General features: G+C 58.4%; 2 protein-coding genes across 3 annotated transcripts; both read right to left on the reverse strand.

Annotated features, from left to right (window-relative positions):
- Positions 1–2,830: 2,830 nt before the first annotated feature.
- Positions 2,831–9,945, reverse strand: ISOC2 (isochorismatase domain containing 2). Of its 2 annotated transcripts, XM_058530329.1 has the most exons (6): positions 9,844–9,945; positions 5,760–5,897; positions 5,462–5,671; positions 5,067–5,137; positions 4,811–4,928; positions 3,075–3,233 (listed from the first exon to the last, which is right to left on the reverse strand). In XM_058530329.1, the coding sequence occupies exons 2-6, from the start codon at positions 5,892–5,894 to the stop codon at positions 3,153–3,155; spliced, it is 615 nt and encodes a 204-aa protein (XP_058386312.1). In that variant the 5' UTR covers positions 5,895–5,897; positions 9,844–9,945; the 3' UTR covers positions 3,075–3,152. The 2 variants fall into 2 exon arrangements, with proteins under 2 accessions (XP_058386311.1, XP_058386312.1); XM_058530328.1 differs by lacking the exon at positions 4,811–4,928 and having other exon boundaries at positions 2,831–3,233.
- A 1,292-nt stretch (positions 9,946–11,237) lies between these two features.
- C34H19orf85 (chromosome 34 C19orf85 homolog) lies at positions 11,238–17,624 on the reverse strand. Its single transcript, XM_058531019.1, has 2 exons — positions 17,452–17,624; positions 11,238–11,697 (listed from the first exon to the last, which is right to left on the reverse strand). The coding sequence occupies exons 1-2, from the start codon at positions 17,622–17,624 to the stop codon at positions 11,238–11,240; spliced, it is 633 nt and encodes a 210-aa protein (XP_058387002.1).
- Positions 17,625–19,448: the final 1,824 nt, after the last annotated feature.

Genomic DNA, 19,448 nt, shown 5'->3' on the forward strand with positions numbered 1-19,448 from the left:
CAGAGCCAGAGGTCTGGTTGTGCCCTTTGCCCCAGCCCAGGACCTGAGAGACACAGATGTGGGGACAGAGATCAGGGAACCAGCTTGAGGAGGGGTCCCAGAGCAGGCCCCTGGGTCCCTGGGCTCCTGGAGAACCCCTGTCTCCCCACCTGCTCCCTGCACAGCACTGTGCCCCACCCCCAACCCCTCCATCTTGACAGCTAGGGTGGGGGCCAGGGCTGGGTGGGCTGGATGGGGCCAGGTGAGTTGCCTCCTGAGAAGCCAAGAAGTGGAGAATGAGATGGAGCAGGCCTTGGGGAGAAGGACAGGGAGAGAGCCTTGATGGGGGGCAGAGACCCAGAGAGAGAGGACAGGGACCCAGAGAGAGAGGGGGACAGGGGCCCAGAGAGGGGGGGACAGGGGCCCAGAGAGAGAGGGGGACAGGAGCCCAAGGGGGGGGACAGGGGCTCAGAGAGAGGGGGGACAGGGACCCAGAGAGAGAGGGGGACAGGGGCCCAGAGGGGGGGACAGGGGCTCAGAGAGGGGGGGACAGGGGCCCGGGGGGGGGACAGGGGCCCAGAGGAGGGGGACAGGAGCCCAGAGAGGGGGGAGGACAGGGGCCCAGAGGGGGGCGGACAGGGACCCGGGGGGGAGGACAGGGGCCCAGAGAGAGAGGGGGACTGGGATCCAGAGAGAGAGGGGGACAGGGGCCCAGAGAGAGGGGGACAGGGACCCAGAGAGAAGGAGGAACAGGGATGGGGGGGACAGGGCCACAGAGAGAGAGGGGGACAGGGGTCCAGAGAGAGACGGGGATAGGGAACCAGAGGGAGGGGGGCACAGGGAACCAGAGGGGGGGGGACAGGGAACCAGAGGGGGGGGACAGGGACGCAGAGAGAATGAGGGGGACAGAGACGGGCGGGGGGCGGGCAAAGACCCAGAAAAAGAGTCAGAGGCCCTTTCCCGGGAGTTGGGGACTGTGGGGGCTCCGCGGGTGGGGGCGGAGGGGGCGGGGGTCGCACGGGGTCCAAGTGCAAAGGGAGGGGCTTCTAGGAATATCTGGGTGAGGGTCAGCTCCGGGTGCGGATGTGGAAAACAGACAGGAGGCGGCGGGAGTTGGTTCAAGAGGAGGCGGACCGCAGGTGGGAAAGCGGAGGGAGAAGGGGAGGGGTCCGGATGGGGGGCGGTGGGGTGGGGGATCCGGCGCCGCCCCCGGCTCGCCGCCAGGGAGGCGGGACAGAGGGAGAGACGCGGACCCTGCCGACGCGCTCCCGCGGCCGGCCCAGCCCGGTCCCTGCGCCCCGCCCAGGTCCCTAGGCCCTCCTGTCTCGTGTGTCTCTCTGTCTCTGGGCGTCTCTGCGTCTCTGGGTCCATGTGTCCCGCCGGGACCCTCCTCCACCGCCCCTCCCTGGGCCCAACGGCGGGTCTCTGGTCTCGAACGGGATCTGCCCCGGGTCACGGTCTCTCTTAGCCTGTGTCTCTCTCTACGTGTCTCATCGCGTCTCTGCGTCTCTGTCCCAGCGTCTGTCTCTTGCTGTCCCCTTCTCTGAGCCTCAATTTTCTGGGCCAGCATTTATTTCCTTCGTCCCTCTGCCCAGTCTCCGTCTCTGTCTTCACATCCCGTCTCGGTGCGCCCCCCCTCCCGCCCCGTCTCCTCATCCCCATCTCTCTCTACCTCTCTGACTCCGTGTCTCCATCTGTGTCTCTCTCCAGGTTTGCTGTCTACAGATCTCTGTCCCTCTGAGTGTCTCTGTGTCTCCCCCCACCCTCGGACCCCCACCTCCCTCCCCGGGCCCCCCACTCTCACTCAGGCCCAGGTGGAGGGGCGGGGGGGGGCGCTGCGGCGGGAGCTGTGTGTTCCCAGCGCAAAATAGACTCCCGTTGCCATGGCGACGCGAGCGCGGCCTCCGAGACGCGAAGCTTCAGGCTGGGGGGTGAGGAGGGGGGACACCTGGATCCGGAAGGCGGGGGCCGGGGGCGCCGACGCCGGGTCCCACGGGGTCCTGGAGGAAGGGGGAGGCTGGGACTCCCGGGTCCCTGGGGAGAGGGGTGCTGGGCGCTGGGACGCCGGGGTCTCAGGGACCTGGCCTTCTGTGAGGAGTCTGGGATCCAGGGTTCGGGGGGCTCTGATTCCCCGGTGGGGGACGGGCTAGCTGAGAGCTCTGAGTCCCTGGGGGACTCAGAGGTTGCCTTCTTAGGTCCCCAAGGTTGGGGGGGAGGTGCAAGGACTGCGAACCTCAAGGGGCACAGGAGTCCTGACTGGGGGTCCGTACAGTCCCGACTCCCAGATTTCCAAGGGGGCTGCAGAATTCAGGGAGCCCTCATGTGGATCCCCGGACTTCTGCGTCTTAGGGGAACAGGGACCACTTAGATGAAGCTGTTTGTCCTTCTTCCCATCCATTCATCCATGCATCCGCATGCCTGTCTCTTCCTTCCTCCCCGTCCCCAGGTCCCCCGTGCCTCAGTTTCCCCCTCCGCACCGGGGTACGGTCGCGCTCACCTCACTTTCCGGATGCGGGACCCTTGGGGGGTCGGGGGTGGCGGCGGCGTGGGGGGCCGGCCGGGGGAGGCAGAGCGAGCGCGTGTCTGCGAGCCAGCCGGGCTGGGCGTGTGCGCGCGCGCTGGTGGGGGGGCGGCCGGCAGCGTGTGGGGCGACCCAGGCCGGCAGCTCCTTTCCAAGCAGATGCGCGCCGGCTTTCGTGCAGATGTGACAGTGGCCAGCGCTCGCCTTTGCCTTGCGCCGGCTTGGAGCTGAGAAAAGGCACCTCCCCCTCCCCACCTGCTGGGGACCCCTCTTCCTTCCGCCCGCGGCCCCCAGTCGCCCCCAGGATACCCCCCAAACCCAAGAATGGTTCGGTCCACAGCCACATCAATGTTTATTCTGCGAGTCCGGGTCCCACACAGTCTGTGACTCCCCCTCCCCTCCCCGCCCCGTGAAGTGGCCCGGGGCCGAGCCCCGCCTCCAGCTCCCCTCGGCCAACTCCCGCCCAGCTTCCAGGAGGGTCATTTGCATTTCCTGGAGCTGTCGCCCAATGGCAAGGCAGTACCTGCTTCCCTTCCCAAGAGGGCGGTACTCTCGGTGGATCGCACCACTCTTGGGATCCAAGGATGGGGGGAAAGCGCTTTCCCCATCCCGGTGACAAGAGGGTGGGCTCCCCTGGAGGCAGGGTCGGTGTTCACTGAAAGAGGGGGTTCTGGCCTTGGAAGAGGCCCAGCAGCCCGGTGTCCGGGACAGGCTGCTTGATGATCTCCTGGATCTGTGGGGAAGAGGGCAAGTCAGGAAGAGCGCAGGCCCGTCTCCGTGACAGATCCAAGGGACACTTCTCCATTTTCATCTCCCTTGTCCTCTAGGCAGCAACCGGCCAGACCAAACAGTCCCGCTTCTCAAAACTTTTCCTGGGGCCTCCCTTTCACCATAACTGCCTGGCTTAGCTCCTGACCACCTGCCATCTTGGTCAACTTTGCTGGCTTGGACCACTAAGGATGACAGCTCTGTCCTGGGGCTTCTTCTTAAGTAATCTCACCTCTCCCATCCGTCAATTCCCAAATCCAGCCCGCCTTGCCCCTCAACTCCAGAGTCTTTTATCCAACTGCCTCTTAGATATCGGTTGTCACTTGACCTCTCAAACTCGCCATCCTTGCCTAGTCAGTAGAGGGCAGAGCATAGCTGCGGGAGCTGAAAACCTGGCGCCTCTCTCGGGCTGCCATCTCCTACATCGGAGCCGTCAGCAAGCCAGCATGCATACCTCCAGAAAGCGAAAAATCCAAGTAAGCAAAGCCGGCATCCCCACTGCCTCCTCTCTGGTCTTCCTCCTTCCTGCTACCGGCCTGCATCATTGGCCACCCAGCACCAAACTGCAGATCTGACCGTGGCCAGCTCCCCTGCACTAAACCTCCGTGGCTGCCCATCCATCGCTAAAATCCCGAATCTTCTAAAATCCCAAATCTTTGGGACGACTCCCTCGGGCTCCTCCCCTCCTCCCACAGTCAGCCGGTGCTCGCCATGCGCTGCTAGGGTCCCTTGAATAAGGCAGGTGCAGTCCCACCTCCAGGCCTTTGCCCTAGCTGTTCCCTGTGCCAGGAACACTTTTGGATGCCTTCAAATCTCTGCTTCAAGGCCACCCCCAGGAGGGGCCTCCCCACTCCTGGCTGCCCCCACCCAATTTCTCTCACATGCTCTGCACATTCCCTTCCCAGCTCCAGGCCAGAGTGTGTAATTGAATAGACTGGGCCTGCCACAGTGGCTGGCACACAGTAGGTGCTCAATGAATGCTCCACAGAACTGAACAAGGAGGGCCAGGAACGTCAAGTTCGAGCATGTCACATTATCCTGAGGGCCAAGGTGTGAAGCAGCGGGGGCTACCTGTTCAGACCTGGGTACCAGGAAGGTCACTTGGGTGGTGGGTGTGGAGGCTGGACCTGAGTGCCAGAGACGGGAGGAGGGGATGGAGGGGAAGGGGGGAGGGGGTCAAGGGGCTCCCAGCTACAGGGCCTCTGATGCACTGTTCTTCCCTGTGTCTGCCTGGCTTGCTCCCATCCTCATTTCACTCTAAATCACCTTCTCCCAGGAGGCCTCTGGACCACTGTGCAACCCCTCCTTTCCCCCTGACATCCAATCCCCTCCCCTGCTTTCTCTCTCTCCACAGTCCTCATGGCCGCCCGACAGCGTCTCCTGTCATGGATTTATGGTGTTGATGGGCTCTCCCCCCCTAAACTTAGTCCCCCTGGACGTGGCAGCCTGCCATGTTCCCCGGTGTATTCTGCGAATACATGGTGTGTGCTGAAGAGATATCTGCCATTTGGAGGGGAGGCGGGGGAGGTCAGGGGCCAGTACCTCCTTGAAACGGGGGTGGGTGGCGTCACCCATAAGCTGCAGAATGAGCCCTTCACTGGTGGAGAGGAAGGCGCCGCTCTGCCGCATCCGGGCCAGTGCCAACAGCCGCTCCACCTGGCTACAGGGGGAGAGAATGTCGCTGCTGTGGCCTGGACATCCAGACTCTGGCAAACTCGGCAGAGATCCTGCCCCCTGGTTCTTCCTGGGCGCCCCACCCGCACCTCACATGCACCCACCCCTCGCGGGACCCTCTTACTTGCGGGCGGAGCAGGCATCCACCACCACGTGGACCTGCAGCCCCCGGTCCAGGAGGTCCAGGGCTGTGTTCTGGGAGCAGAGAGAGATCAGGGTCAACCCCAGACAAGAACAGGGGTCCCTGGTGAGGCACTGGGGAGCTGGGATGGGGATGAGGGAGGCGTGGATCCGGGCAGGAGGCCCCCAGGTTACAGCGGGACCCTAGGCAGGATGGGCGCCTCAGCTAAGGAGAGGGGTCCTGAGTGAGGATGAAGGGCCCAGGTCAGGAGGGGGGTCAGGGGTCAGGAAAAGGGTCTTGCCAGGAGGATAGAGGGTTCTTGGTCAGGAAAGGATCATTTTAGGATGGGAGGGTTCCAGGTGAGAATGGGGGCTCCTGAGAGTCAGTAAGGGTCTCACCATGATGCAGGCCTGTGCCTCGATGCCACAGAGGAGCACAGAGCGCAGCTGGGGCCTCGAGTCCAGCTCCTGCCGCACCACGGGCACCATGCTGAGACTGGTTTTGGGGAATGGCCGCAGGCCCTCAGCCCCCAGCTCGGGCACCGTGGCACCCAGGCCTTTTGGGTACTGCTCCGTCAGCACGGCTGGCACCTCCAGCATCCGGGCTACCTGTGCCAGGGAAGGGGAACAAGGGCCTGAGCCCCAGAGAGGGGCCTGGGGGCTCAGGGGCCTGGTCTGAGGGAGAAGGGACCCGTACCTTGAGCATGCGGGCGGCCACAGAGACAATCTGGGGGAAGTACGCGACATAGCGGAACTTCTCCTGCATGTCGCACAGGAAAAGGATGGATGATCCAGGGATGAGTCGGCCCACGCTGGGCTTCAGAGCCGCCATGTCCTGGGGACGGGCAGAGGGGCGAGGTCAGGCAGGGAGAGGGCCCCTCCGCATGTCCAGGGTCCATGCACTTAGACCCTTGATGGCCCGCAAGGTGCTTCACAAACTTCTTTCTTCCTTCCTGCAGGCCTTTGCATCTGCTGTTTCCTGGGCCAGGAGGTACTTCTTTCTCAATGTGTCCTATTTAGCCAGGAGGTCACTTCCCTGGGAAGCCTTCTCGGACCTTGTCCACCCCCGTGCTCCCAGCCCCGCTCTCCCGGAGCCCCAGGAAGCCTTCTCCTTCCTGGAGACGTCTCAGTGTCAACATTACCAGCCTCCCCGCCGCATCACAAGCTCCAACTGTGATCCTCACCCACCCCCAGGAGGAACCCGAGGCTGGAGCAGAGGAGTGACCTGCCCAAGGGCCCACTGGCGGGGATGGGGGTGGGAGTGGGATGTGATTCCTGAGGGAAAAAGAGCCACATCCTCCTGGGCTGCACCGCCTGCCTCTGCGGCCGGGGTGGGGTGGCAGTATTCTGGATATTTCAAGTTTGACTCCCCTACTTGGCCTCTGAAACTCAGTCTACTCATGTGTAAATCACGCTGGCTGAACGCCCCCCGAGGTCTTAGAAGGAAAGGCTGGGGTACCTGTGCAGAGGAGTATTATTCAGCCCTAGAAGGAATGAAGCGCTGATACACGCTACATCACGGATGAACCTCAAAAGCATTACGCTCAGTGAGAGAGGCCAGTCACTCAAGGCCGCACATCGCCTGACTGCATTTAGATGACATGTCCACAATGGTCAAACCCACAGAGACAGGAAGCGAACTGGCAGTTGCTGGGGACTAGGGGCAGGGGAATGAGGAGGGACTGCCTAATGGGTGCTGAGTTTCTGTTTGAGGAGATGAAAACGTTCTGGAACTAGAAAGTAGTGGTGTGGGCCGGCCCAGTGGCATAGTGGTTAAGTTCACGGGCTCTGCTTTGGCAGCCAGGGGTTCTCTGGTTTGGATCCCAGGCGCCAACCTACACACAGCTCATCAAGCCATGCTGTGGTGGCGTCCCACAAACAGAAATAGAGGAAGATTGGCACAGATGTTAGCTCAGCGACAATCTTCCTCAAGCAGAAAGAAGACTGGCAACAGATGTTAGCCCAGGGCGAATCTTCCTCACTGAAAAAAAAAAAACAAAGTAGTGGTGGTTGCACAACATCATGTATGCACTTAAATGCCACTTAATTGTGTACTTTAAAATGGTAAATTTTATGTTATGTATATTTTACCACAATTTTGAAAAAAGAAAAAGAACAAGAACAGGCGGGGCTAGGGGGGCCCTTACAGGAGAGGACAATGAGGCCTCGGGGCCAGGACTTGCCCAAGGTCCGGCGACTAGAGGCATGCCTGCCTCCACGTCAGAGTGGCTCCGACTCCCAGTGTCTGAGTCTCGAGTCTCAGTAGGTCCCCACCTGTGCCCCCGGGGGGCTTGTGTCTCTGGCTCCCCGAGTGCTGCACTGCTGGTGGTTCCAGCCCAGCTTTTGTCTGCAGCTCCCTCCCGCTCTGCGTGCTCACTCACTTATCTGTTAATTTATTTAGGACAGAGGACACCCTGGGGACCCACCCTGTGGAGGGCAAGACGGCTAACAGTCAGGGGTAAAGTTTTACAGCTGGGTGGAGAGCACACACAGGCGTTTATGATCCTTCTTCCAGCCGAACACATCTACCACAGAAAATGTTTCCTATATGTGACATAGCTGAAATTTAAAAACTAGTGGATGGTTGGAAATGGTGAATTTTATGTTATGTGAATTTTATCCCAATTGAAAAAATGGAATGGAAATTCCCTCAAAAACAAAACCACACAAAGTTAATTAACCACATAATTACAACTGTGATCACGGGGGGATTTCTAGGGAACCTGATGTGTCTCGGCAGAGTCACCAAACTTCTCCCCGAGGAAGCGAAGACAGAGAGAAAACAGTCTTCTTGAAAGCACAGATCTGACGTCCCGCCCACCCAAACCGAGCCGCCCAATCGGCGCTCCCCCCGCTCTGCCCCAGCCAATCCGCTACTCCCCTGTCTCCCCCCCCCCCCGCCCCCCCCCGCCCATGCCTTCCCACTGGCCTCAGGAGTAAGAGGTAATGCCTCCTGCAAGGCGCCGGGGACGCTCCAGCCAGGCCGGCCACGCCCCACCTCAGGGCTTCTGCCGGTGCAGCCCCTCCACCTGGAGAGCTCCCCGCGCTCCCACCCACCTGTTAACGCTTCAGGAGCCGCGAGGGAGGGTCAGGCGGGGCCCGGAACGTCCGAAAGCCTAGGACAGATGTCTGCAGCCCCTTGTGCTGGTAGGAGACCTATGCAGAGCCCCGAGGGAGACCATGTGGCCACATTTCTCAAAATTATAGATAGACGAACCTTCTGACCCAGAAAACTCGCTGCTAAGTATTTATCCTGCAGACGTCCGTGTGAAACGACGCAAGGTTATTCACTGTGGGACTCTTCAGGAGCAGAAATAAATCTACATGTCCACGGTGGGAGTACTGGTGACGGAGGTTTCGGTATATCCATACTACGGAATTCCTTGCAGCCAGGAAAAATGACAAGGAAGCTCTTTAAGTAGCAATATGGAAAGGCGTCCAAGAGATGTTAACAGTGTGGGAAAAAATACCAAACAGTGTGGATGGCAGAGGTCCCATTTACGCCAAAAAAAAAAAAAAAAAAAAAGATGTGTGTACTGCTTATGTCCACATCTGCTTCCTCCCGCAGGCACAAAAGGAAAAAGTAGTTCAGGGGGCAGAACTGGTCCCTGAGGACAGAGTCTGAAGGAGATTTGACTCGTGTCTACCCTTCTCCTTCTGAACTGTGGACAATGTGTAACAGGTTACATAACCAGGAATAGCTACAATACTGTAAAATAGCTACATAAATGGAGAACCAGCAAAACTAGTGGCGTTGAAGTTATGATAATGGTTATCCTTGGGGGACGGTGAAGGGGGGACAAGGGGGAATTCTAGGGTGTGGGAGATGTTTGACTTCTGGATTTGGATGCTGTTTCCACCAAGCATTGGCTTTGTGAAAATTTATTTGAGCTGTGTATTTGTGATTTGTAGGTTTTCCTGCATATGTAGTATACTTCCATAAAAAGTTTTCAAAATGAAATAAAATGAGGAGGCCTCACTGGCCACTGTGGGGCTGGACTGGAGGTTGGACAGGGAGAAAGCTGGGGCTGGGGTCCAGGGGGGCAAGGGTGAGGCCTGGGCTCCTGTTCAGGCAGAGGGGACAGAGAGGAGGGGGCAGGATGGAGAGATTCAGGGGGCAGGTGGGACTGGTTTGGGGAGGCAGGAAGACCCCTAGGTTTCCATCTGGTGGGTGGCAGGTCTCAGGGACTAGCCGGGGACCTGGGGAAGGGAATGATTTTGGGAGATGAAAAATTTGGTGGTCGGGGGGGAGTGTGTGAGTGTGAATGCGGGGAGGGAACCTAGGTTGAAGACAGATTTGGGGGCGTCGTGGAGAGTGATGAGCAAGTCCAAGACGGCGCTCGGAGGAGGAGCGGCCTGAGGTGGGCGTCAACCTGGGAGGCGGTGGGGCTGCTGAGATCCCCACGTGGTCTCGTGGTCTCGGGGGGCCCAGCCCTGCAGCCCGGACTCCCCGGCTGTGTGACCGGGACAAGTTGCACGGTGTCTGAGCCTCAGTTTCCTCCTCGGAGAAGTGGGGGTCAAACCCACCCACCCCGCAGGGATGATGCGAAACTTGGCCCGGGGAGCAGAGGCGGCGGGCGCGTCCCTGGCAGCCGACTCCCCAGGGCCGGGGCGGAGTCCTCCCCCCGGCCGGGCGACCTCGGCCCGGGACGTCCTGGCCGAGCCTCAGGCGGGAAGGTCGGGTCCCCGCAGCGCTGGCGGGCGGCGAGGGAGGCTGGCCCGGAGGGCGCCGGGTTCGAGCCGGCCTGGCCCTCCGCAGGTGGGGCCTGGGAGACACTCACCTCTCGGAGCGCGGACTTCCACCTCTCAGGTCCCACAACCGAGTTCCCGAGTCGGGTCACCGTTTCTCCCGGTCCCGGCACTCGGCCCGCCCGGCCATCCCAGCGCCGTCCATGTCCCGCCCACCGAGACCGAGCCGCCCAATCGGCGCTCGCCCTAGCTCGGCCCCGCCCCTGCTCTCGGCCAATCGCAATCGCCTCTGCTTCGCCCTCCTCGGAGAGGCTTGCGAACCAGAAAGGCAGCGCGTCCGACCAATGGGGAGCCGCGGAGAGCGTGAGGGGCGGGCCCGGGGCGGAGCCGCGATGCTGGGGCAGAGAACGCGGTGGCCAGCTGCGGAGGTGGGTCGCGGCCCGCCGGGTTGTACAGACCAGACCACTGAGGCGGAAAGAAAGGGAGGGAGGCCGTGCCCAGGGCAGGGGCAGGTCTGAAGTTTGAACCCTGTCCCTTCTGTCCCGAGACGGAAACTTACAAAGAGACCCAGGCACCTTGCAGGAACCTCAGTCCCCATCCACCCGGCTCAGTCTGTGGTCTGTGCAGCCGCAGTTTCCCAATCTATGCAGCACCTGCCTCGAAGGGTGCGGCTTGTGCTGTTTAGACTCTGTGCTTGGGAAGGGGGGTTGAGAGAAAGAGACGGAGGGAGGATTTCCCATCAGTCTTGGAATAAATTCCAAACTACTCCCCATTCGTGGTCTGCCTTTGTCAGCCACTGGGGCCGCACCTCTTACCACTCTCCCCCTGTCCACTCCAGCCACGCTGGCTCCCTTGCTGTTCCCCCAATGTCCCACCTCAGGGCCTTTGCACGTGCTGTTCCTGTGCCTGCACCCCAGAGCTTCCCACCATTCAAGGCCATCCCTGACCACCTGATGTCAAATAGCCGCTCCATCAGGTCGCTGTTTAATTTTCCTCACAGCACTAATTCCAATCTGAAATTGGAAATTCATCTTGCGTTTTAAAAGTGTATAATGTATCCACGTCCTCATTTATTGTCAGTTCTCCGCCTCCCCACGCCCCCAAGACCTGGGCCTGGCACACAGCAGGTGCTCAGTAAATCCTTGGGAATAAATGAGACAAGACCAGACATCAGGCAGAGGTGAGCCAGAGTGAAAGGAAGCTGGAGGCACAGACGCCGCGGAGATGGGGCTGTAAAGAAAGAAGGGAGAAGGTGGGGGGTGGAGAGAGTGAGGGGGTCCCCGGAAGAGGCAGAGGTGGGGCGCTGGACCTTGCAGAAGACCCGTGAGGCCGTGGTTGGAGGTGGGAGTCTGGGTTTGGTTTATTTTCCCAAGGGCTGCCGGGAGCGGAGTGGACGGGAGAGGGGTCTCCTGGGGGTGGCCGGCTGGAGAGCTGTCATGGGGGGTCTCTGGTTTGTCCAGGGCCTGGGCTGGGTTGAGATTGGGCATCATGGGGAGAAGATTCCCCAGCCCTCAAGGATCCCCTGGGAATCCCAGGCACAAGGCACCTCCCACCTGCCCACCCGACCCCCCTCAGGAGCCAAGGGGAGCTGGTTGCCTCCCCCCAAGTCATGCAAGGTAGGAGGCAAGGGATCATAGAAACGTGGGGCGTGCCTCAGGTCTAGCTGGCCCGGAGCAGGATGGGACAGGTCAGATGGCACTGACGGACACTCTGGGGTGAGTGCAATGTCATCGAAGAGGTCGAGGGTGGAGGCATCCAGGACAGCCAGGCTCAGGCTGGGGCCAGCACGGGGCGCCTCGGTAGGGGCCACAGCGCAGGCCACCCCCAGGAAGGGGGATGGAGGCGGTGGGGGCGGTCTTTGGGGCGGCCGTCTCTGGGGAGGTGCCTCCTGGGACAGGATAGTTAGGGCCAGGCGCTGGGTGGCAGCCTCGATCTTGGCAAACTGCCTGCAGAGAGACGGGCATTAGCTGGGTGACCACGAAGGAGTCCCCTCTTGTCTGCCATCCAGGAGTGGTTTGTCCTTTCTCTCTCTCCCTGTTTTTCTTTTCTTTGCTAATCTCCCTGCCCCTGGGTCCATTTTCTTGAGTCTGACAATTCAATCTTTCTGACTCCATTTGTAGAGGAAACTCTGAACAGCTGTGGGGGTTGTGCACTGCACAAGGCAGCACATCTAATTCAGCACTAAGCACTTTTTTGACATTTAGATTTATTATGACCATATTCCAATATAGGAACATAAAAACTGTCTTAAGGAAAGGGTGCCTTTAAAGGGAAATTTCACATAAAGATGTGCTATAGGCTAGCGGTGCGTCTATAACATTGACTCCCTGTGGAACCGACTGCCAACAGCTCTTGAATTGGGCCAGCTCTCAGCATCCCCACCACCCCTGGTTGGAGTCTCTAGCATCTCCCACACGGATGACCGCAGTAGCCACTGCACTGGGCTCTCCCAGCGTTCCTGCCCATCAGTAACAAGATGGACAGATCTCACAAGCTGTTATGGGCTGAATGTGTCCCCTAAAATTCATATGTTGAAGTCCTAACCCCCAGGACCTCAGAATGTAGCCGTATTTGGAGGTAGAGTCTTTAGGTTAAAATGACGTCGTTAGGATGGTCTCTAATCCAATAAGAGGAGATTAGGACACACGCAGAGGGACGACCCTGTGGGGACACAGGGAGAAGACCCCCATTGACAAGCCAGGAGGGCCGCCTCAGAAGGAACCAACCCTGCCAACACCTTGATCTCAGACTCCGGCCTCCAGAATCTCGAGAAAGTAGATTTCCATTGTCTGAGCCGCCCGGCCTGTGGCGTTCGATTATGGCAGTTCTAGCAACTGCACGCACACACGTGACATTGAGCAAAAGCAGCAAGACTCACAATTAGTGCTGCTTGACTCCATTTAAGTCAAGTCCAAAAACAGGCTGACAGGTCGACGGTGAGAGAAACCACGATGGCAGCTTCTGGGAAGGAGGCACTACAGGGGCCTGTTCCTGGGTCTGAGTGCTGCTTCCATTAGCTGGTTCCCTGTGGGAGAATCCACCCATCTCTGCACTGACAACGTGTGCCTTGTTTTATATGTGTGTTAAACTTCCATAAAAAGGTTTATTTAAAAGTGTTTCTAATATCGTATGATTCTGCTTACCGGAAATGTCCGGAATAGGCAAATCCCTGGAGATTGGCAGTTGCTGGAAGCTGGGGGGAGGGGGATGGGGAGTGACTACTAATGGGTACAAGGTCTCCTTTGTGGGTGTTGAGAATGTTCTGGAATGAGGCGGGGGGATGGTTGCAAAACACTATGAATATATGAAATGCCACTGGATTGGACACTTTAAGATGGTCAAAATGGTGAATTTTGTGTTATATGTATTGCGCCACAAGAAAAAATATATATCTGGCTCTTAAATAAAGTAGTGAGAGCAGTGAGTGCGACACCGTTTTTGATGCCAAGGAGGATAGTTATGCTCTGAGTGCCCCAGGGGAAACTTGCAGATGTGGGTGGTCAGGTTAAAGAGAGAGAGAGAGAGAGAGAGAGATTTAGGATGAGAGCCAGACAGAGACAGAGAGACTGACTTCATGACAACCACATGCAAATTGTGGTCCCCGACTTGAACAAACTGAATACAATGACGTGAGGGCTGAAGAGTCATGACATTTGAAAATTAAACTATTTTTATGATATAGATAAAGGAACTACGCTAAGATGTTACAGACAGTAAAATCTAAAGGATGGTACGTAGTGGTCATTAGGCCCGCACACAACAGAACACCTGGAGGGCTGGTAAAAACACAGGCTCCTGGGCCCCTGGGCTTCTGGTTCTGCAGGTCTGGGGTGGGGTCGGAGAATTTGCATTTCTAACGCATTCACAGGTGACACTGAGGCACAGATGCTGCTGGTCTGGGGACCATGTCTTGAGAACTACTGCATCCGACAGCTGTCTTGACTTTTTTGTAGGTTGGAAGTTTTTCTCAATAAAAAGTCAAAAATCCATATGCATGGGTGGGTGGGGGCTCCTGGGGGGGCAGGGCTGGAGGGGACCTAGAGGGAGGAGGAGGACGTGGGTGGGAAGATGCTGAGGAGAGCTTGCCTCTGACCTGGATTTTCTTAGGCTGAGCCTGGGTGCCCAAGGGAATGTGTTCCGGAGCAGCCCGGGCAGCCCTCGGGGCCACTGGGGGACGGCCTGGGTCTCTGGGGACCATGTGGCAGAGCCAGGCATAGGGGGTGGGGGTGTCTGGGGTGTACGGCAGGGAAGCTGGCCCTGGGGACAATAGAGGCCTGAGTGGAGGAGGATGGAGGGGGAACATGGGAAGTGAGGGGCTGGCATTAGCACAGGGCCCAGACTGGGCATCGGCAGGGAACCCAGATGGGGACTGAAGGTGGGAAGTGGTCCTGGAGCAGTTGATGAGGGGGGCAAAGAGGAGTTAGAAGGCTGGCTCTGGAACACAGGGCTGGGCCCTGTTTGGGGAGATGCATGTTTTACCCTTCAGTGGTGGGTGTGTGGGGTGGTGGTAGTAAGCATTTTGGACGTGGCCAGGGCTGGGCATCCTGGTGGAAGGTGGTTTGTGGTGTGGGGGCAGGGGTCAGGCTGGACCAGGCTCCCATTTACTGAGATTTGGTTCCAAGACCTCCTGGGTCCAGGTCCTGGGCTGGCTGGGAGGAGCAGCCTACTTACAGAAACGCAGGTCCTGGGGCAGGTCACTGTACCTCTCCATGCCTCAGTTTCCTCATCTGACAATAGAGGATGGTAATAGCATCTACCTTCTAGGGTTATTGTGGGGGATTAACGCGTTTATACTCATTCTAAGTGTAGGAGGTAATACTAAAGTGCTTGGAACAGTGCCTGGCACATATTCAGTGTCAGATAAGTGTTAGCTACCATCATCGCCATCATTATCATCATCATCACCATTATCATCACCGTCATCATAATCATCACCACCGCCACCACCATCATCACCACCATCACCATCATCACCATCATCACCACCATCGTCATCACCACCACCATCGTCATCACCACCACCATCGTCACCACCATCACCATCATCACCACCGTCACCATCATCACCACCGTCATCATCATCACCACCATCATCGTCATCACCACCATCATCATCATCACCATCATCGTCGTCACCATCACCATCGTCACCACCATCATCGTCACCACCATCATCGCCACCATCACCACCACCATCATCGCCACCATCACCACCGTCACCATCATCACCACCACCATCACCATCACCACCACCATCACCATCACCACCACCATCACCATCATCACCACCACCATCACCATCATCACCACCATCGTCATCACCACCATCATCGTCATCACCACCACCATCACCACCATCACCACCATCATCATCATCACCACCACCATCACCACCATCACCACCATCATCGCCATCATCACCACCATCATTGCCATCATCACCGCCATCATCACTACCATCATCGCCATCATCACCACCATCATCACCACCACCATCAACATCATCACCACCATCACCATCACCACCACCATCACCACCACCATCACCACCATTGCCATCACCACCACCATCGCCATCATCACCACCATCGCCATCAACACCATCATCATCGTCACCATCATCATCGTCACCACCATCATCACCACCATCACCACCATCATCACCATCATCACCACCACCATCACCATCTCCATCATCATCACTATCACCGTCATCATCAAGACCCTGAGATGCTGTGTCCAGGCAGGATTGCAAAGCAGTACAGAGCATGGGCTCTGGACTCAGACTGCCTGGGGCTCTATCCACTCTCTAGCTGTGTAGTCTTGGGCAAGTCTCTGAGCCTCCTTGTCTGTAATATAGTGACAAAGATAGAACCTACGGTCCAGGTTTGTTGGGAGCATAAGTGACATCGTATGTCAAGGCCTTAGTACAGTGTACCTGGCACACGGCAAGTGCTCAACAAATGGTTACTGTCAGGGGCTGGCCCGGTGGCGTAGTGGTTAAGTTCGTGCACTCTGCTTTGGCAGCCCAGGGTTTGCAGGTTTGAATGCCAGGCATGGACCAACGTGCTGCTCATCAAGCCATGCCGTGGCAGCGTCCCACATACAAAATAGAGGAAGATGGGCACAGATGTTAGCTCAGAGCCAATCATCCTTAGCAAAAAAAGAAGAAGATTGGCAACAGATATTAGCTCAGGGCCAATCGTCCTCACACACACACACACACAAAAAAAATGGTTACTGTCACAGGGTGAGGGGAGAGCACAAGGCAAGGTGGGTTGGGGCTGGGTGGGGTGTGAGAGGGAGGACAGGCTTGAGCAGAGACATGAAGGAGTGTAGATCCCCATCTGCATTCCCAGAGACAGGGAAGGGTATTGCCTGGCAAAAGAAACAGCATGTGCCAAGGCCCAGAGGCTAAATGGTGAAGTGCTAGATGGGAGCTGAGGCTGGCAAGGGAACAGGGGATGGGACAGAGCCTTTGTCCTGAGGCGATGGGAAGCCATGGGAAGTACTTGAGCAGGAGAAGGGCCTGTCTGGAAGCAGCCAGTGCTGGCTCTGCCTTCAAAAAGCCCCAGAGTCGGACCCTATCTCCACACCCCCAGCCCCTGCTCTGGTCTGAGCCACCACCATCCCTCGCCTGGACCACGTAGGCTCCTCCCTGGTCTCTCACTTCCACCCTCGCCCCCTACACAGTCTGTGCTCCACTCAGCAGCCAGAGGGATCCTTTCAGATCCCACCACATCCCAGCTCAGAGCCCAGTCCCTCCAGAGGCCCACGGGGTCTCCACGATCAGGCCCCTAATTCTTTTGAACCTAATTCCCTCCCCCTTTCACTCCGCTCCAGCCACATCTGCCTTCTTACTGGTCCTGGAACACGCCAGGGATGTTTCTGCCTCACGGCCTTTGCACCTGCTGCCCCCTGCCTGGCATGCTCATCCCTCAGCCATCCACAGGACTCCTTCCCTCTCCTCCCCAGGTCTCTGCTCAAATGTCACTTCTCAGTGAGGCCTTCCATGACACCTTACCTAAAATGTCACCCCTCCCCCAGCAGACCCTCCATAGCACCTATCACCTTCTAACGTACCATACAACTTTCTTAAATTGAGGTAAAATTCACATAACGTAAAATGAACCATTTTAAGGTGTGCAATTCAGTGACAGTAGTGCATTCACAATGTTGTGTAACCACCCCCTCTAATTAGTTCCAGAACTTTCCATCACCCCAAAAGGTAACCCCTTACCTATTAACAATCACTCCCCACTCCCCCTCCCTCCAGGCCCTGGCGCCCACTAATCTGCTTCTGGCTCTGTGGACTTGCCTATTGTGGACATTTCATACAAATGGAATCACACAATATGTGGCCTTTTGTGTCTGGCTTCTCTCACTGAGCATCATGTTTTCACGGTCCATCCGTGTTGCAGCATCAGACCGCATCATTTACTTTATTTTGGTGGTCCCTCATCAGCTGCCTCCCCCACTGGAACACAGGCTCCATGAAGGCAGGGAATTTTGTCTGCTTTGCACTGATGGGTCTCTGGGGCCTGGCACACAGTAAGCGCTCAATAAATGAATGTCGAATGTTGACTGCATCTAGCCCTGGGGTCCACCTCTCTCTGTCCTGTCTGGGCCTTGTCTCCCCCAAACCGAGGGCTCTGGACCCTCCCTGCCCCCTCTGCACACCCCCATCCATGCCCCCTCACCTGCAGATCTGGTTGTGCAGGAACCTCCTGTGGTTGGGCCTCCTCTTGGGGGGCCGGGTCCGCCGGGGGTGCAGGGCGCGCAGCATGTGGGCGGCTGCCCCACTCACGAAGGCACACAGCTCCTGGGGGCCGGGCTCGGAGATTCCGGGGGCTGCGGGGGCGCCGGGGTGCATGGCTGGGGTGATCTGGGGTAACTCCCCACAATATTCCTGCTGGTCAGAAAGCAGCCCCCAAGAGGAGAGAAGGGGGCAGCCAGGGCTGGGTGCTCAGGGCTAGGGAGGGGAACGGGAGGAGAGGTGGACTCTAGAGGGTGGGCACTGCCCAGGTTGGGGAGGCCGCCCTGGGGATTAGGACAAAGCCTCTCTCCTGTGCCCTCCCTGTCCCTACCTCCCAGGAGCTGGACCCTGAGGTTTGAGGGACCCGTAGGTGGGGGGCTGATATAGGGAGGCGAGAGGGCAGGGAGGGGAGGGGGCTTTCTGTGCACCCCCCAGGGCTCAATTAGCACATAGTTGGACCTGGGATATGGTGCAGGGCCGCGTAGGTGGGGGGCAGAGACAAGTGCCTGGAGATGGCCAATTAAGGGGACAAAGGCCTCGTTAGGGAGGCGAGGCTAGGAGCCGAGTCAACCGCTGCCGATTAGCGTTGAGGACCCTTAATTGGAGGAGGGGAGGGGGCGGTGGGAGGCTCGGGTGCAGTCTGGGAGGGAGGAGGAGGTGGCACAGGAGCCTCGAGCTGTGGGGCAGACACCCCACACCTGCCCCCCCACCTCCAGACACCCCTGCCTGTGTCTCCCTGCCTCCCTCTGCTCAAGGTGCAGCATCCTGGGGAAACTGAGGCTCAGAGAGGGGCTCGCTCATGCCCAAGGTCGCCAGCCAGCAGAAGGGATTGGCTCCCAGGTGGGGGGTGGTTGACCACCAAACCCTGTGTTTCATGCCGGAGCAGCGGAGTGAGCAGGGAGGAGGCGAGGGGGACACCTGCAGGCTGGGGTGCTCAGGTGGGGGACGTGAGGGGCTGTGCAGCCTGGCTGTGGCGGGAGGGGGAGAAAACATGAGCACAATTTCCCCCAAGGCCTTTTACTGAGGGACTCGGGGGGCCTGGAGTTTGGGGGAGGCAGAGTGGAGGGGCTGGCTCCCACGGCTGGTGGTGGGGTCCTCTTGTCTCTGGGCGGGCATTGGCCTGAGTGCAGGGACCCTGGTCTTGGCTGGCGGGAGGGGGTGCCTCAGTGTTGGCTCTGACCTCCACCCTTGGGGTCTGCATTGGGAGGCGTATGAGGGTCCAATGGCTGCTGTAACACAACACCACAAATGTTTATTAATACCTTAAAACCACGCACATTTATTCTCCTTGAGCAGTCCAAGACGGGTCCCCTGGGCTGAAATCAAGGTGGTCCTCCTGGAGGCTCCAGGGGAGGATCTGTTCCTGTGCCTCTTCCTGCTTCTCGAGGCCCCTTCCACCGTCTGCAGGGCCCTCCCTCCAGCGCCGCTTCTGTCATCACAGCCCCTTCTCTGACTCTGACTCTCCTGCCTCCGTCTTATAAGGATTATATTTAGGGCCCCCAGACAACGGAGATCATCTCCGCCTCTCAAGATCCTTAACTCAATCATATCTGCAAAGTTCCTTTTGCCCTGTAAGGTGCATGTTCACAGGCTCTGTGGATCAGGACGTCGGCGTTCCTGGGGGGCCATTGTTCCGCCGGCCACATCAGGGGAAGGGGCCTCCGTGATGCCTCTTTCCGGGCTCCCCTCAAACCCACATTCCTGGGCCAGTGGTTGCAGCTGCTGAGGCTGGGCCTGGGGCTGCCCTGGCGCCCAGCATCTGGACAGAGAGAGACACGACGGAACAGCGGGGACGTTTCCCGGCCCCAGTACCCAGACCCTCAGCCTGACTTGCTGCAACTCGCTGAGCCCTCTCCCTTGGGCACCGACAGGCAGGGACTACTGTCCCTATTTCCTGAAGGAGAAACTGAGGTCAGGGCGCCGGCTCAGCCAGAGTCACAG

The sequence above is a fragment of the Diceros bicornis genome, chromosome 34 (assembly GCF_020826845.1).
Source record: "Diceros bicornis minor isolate mBicDic1 chromosome 34, mDicBic1.mat.cur, whole genome shotgun sequence".
Lineage (NCBI taxonomy): Eukaryota > Metazoa > Chordata > Mammalia > Perissodactyla > Rhinocerotidae > Diceros > Diceros bicornis.

Excerpts from the sequence above, each read along its gene's own strand:
- ISOC2 (XM_058530328.1), bottom strand. The coding sequence starts at position 5,894 with ATGGCGGCTCTGAAGCCCAGCGTGGGCCGACTCATCCCTGGATCATCC. Across the intron at positions 5,672-5,759 it reads TGGCCGCCCGCATGCTCAAG|GTAGCCCGGATGCTGGAGGT; the intron begins GTACGGGTCCCT and ends TCCCTGGCACAG. Across the intron at positions 5,138-5,461 it reads AGGCACAGGCCTGCATCATG|AACACAGCCCTGGACCTCCT; the intron begins GTGAGACCCTTA and ends CTCTGCTCCCAG.
- C34H19orf85 (XM_058531019.1), bottom strand. The coding sequence starts at position 17,624 with ATGCACCCCGGCGCCCCCGCAGCCCCCGGAATCTCCGAGCCCGGCCCC. Across the intron at positions 11,698-17,451 it reads CTGCACAACCAGATCTGCAG|GCAGTTTGCCAAGATCGAGG; the intron begins GTGAGGGGGCAT and ends GTCTCTCTGCAG.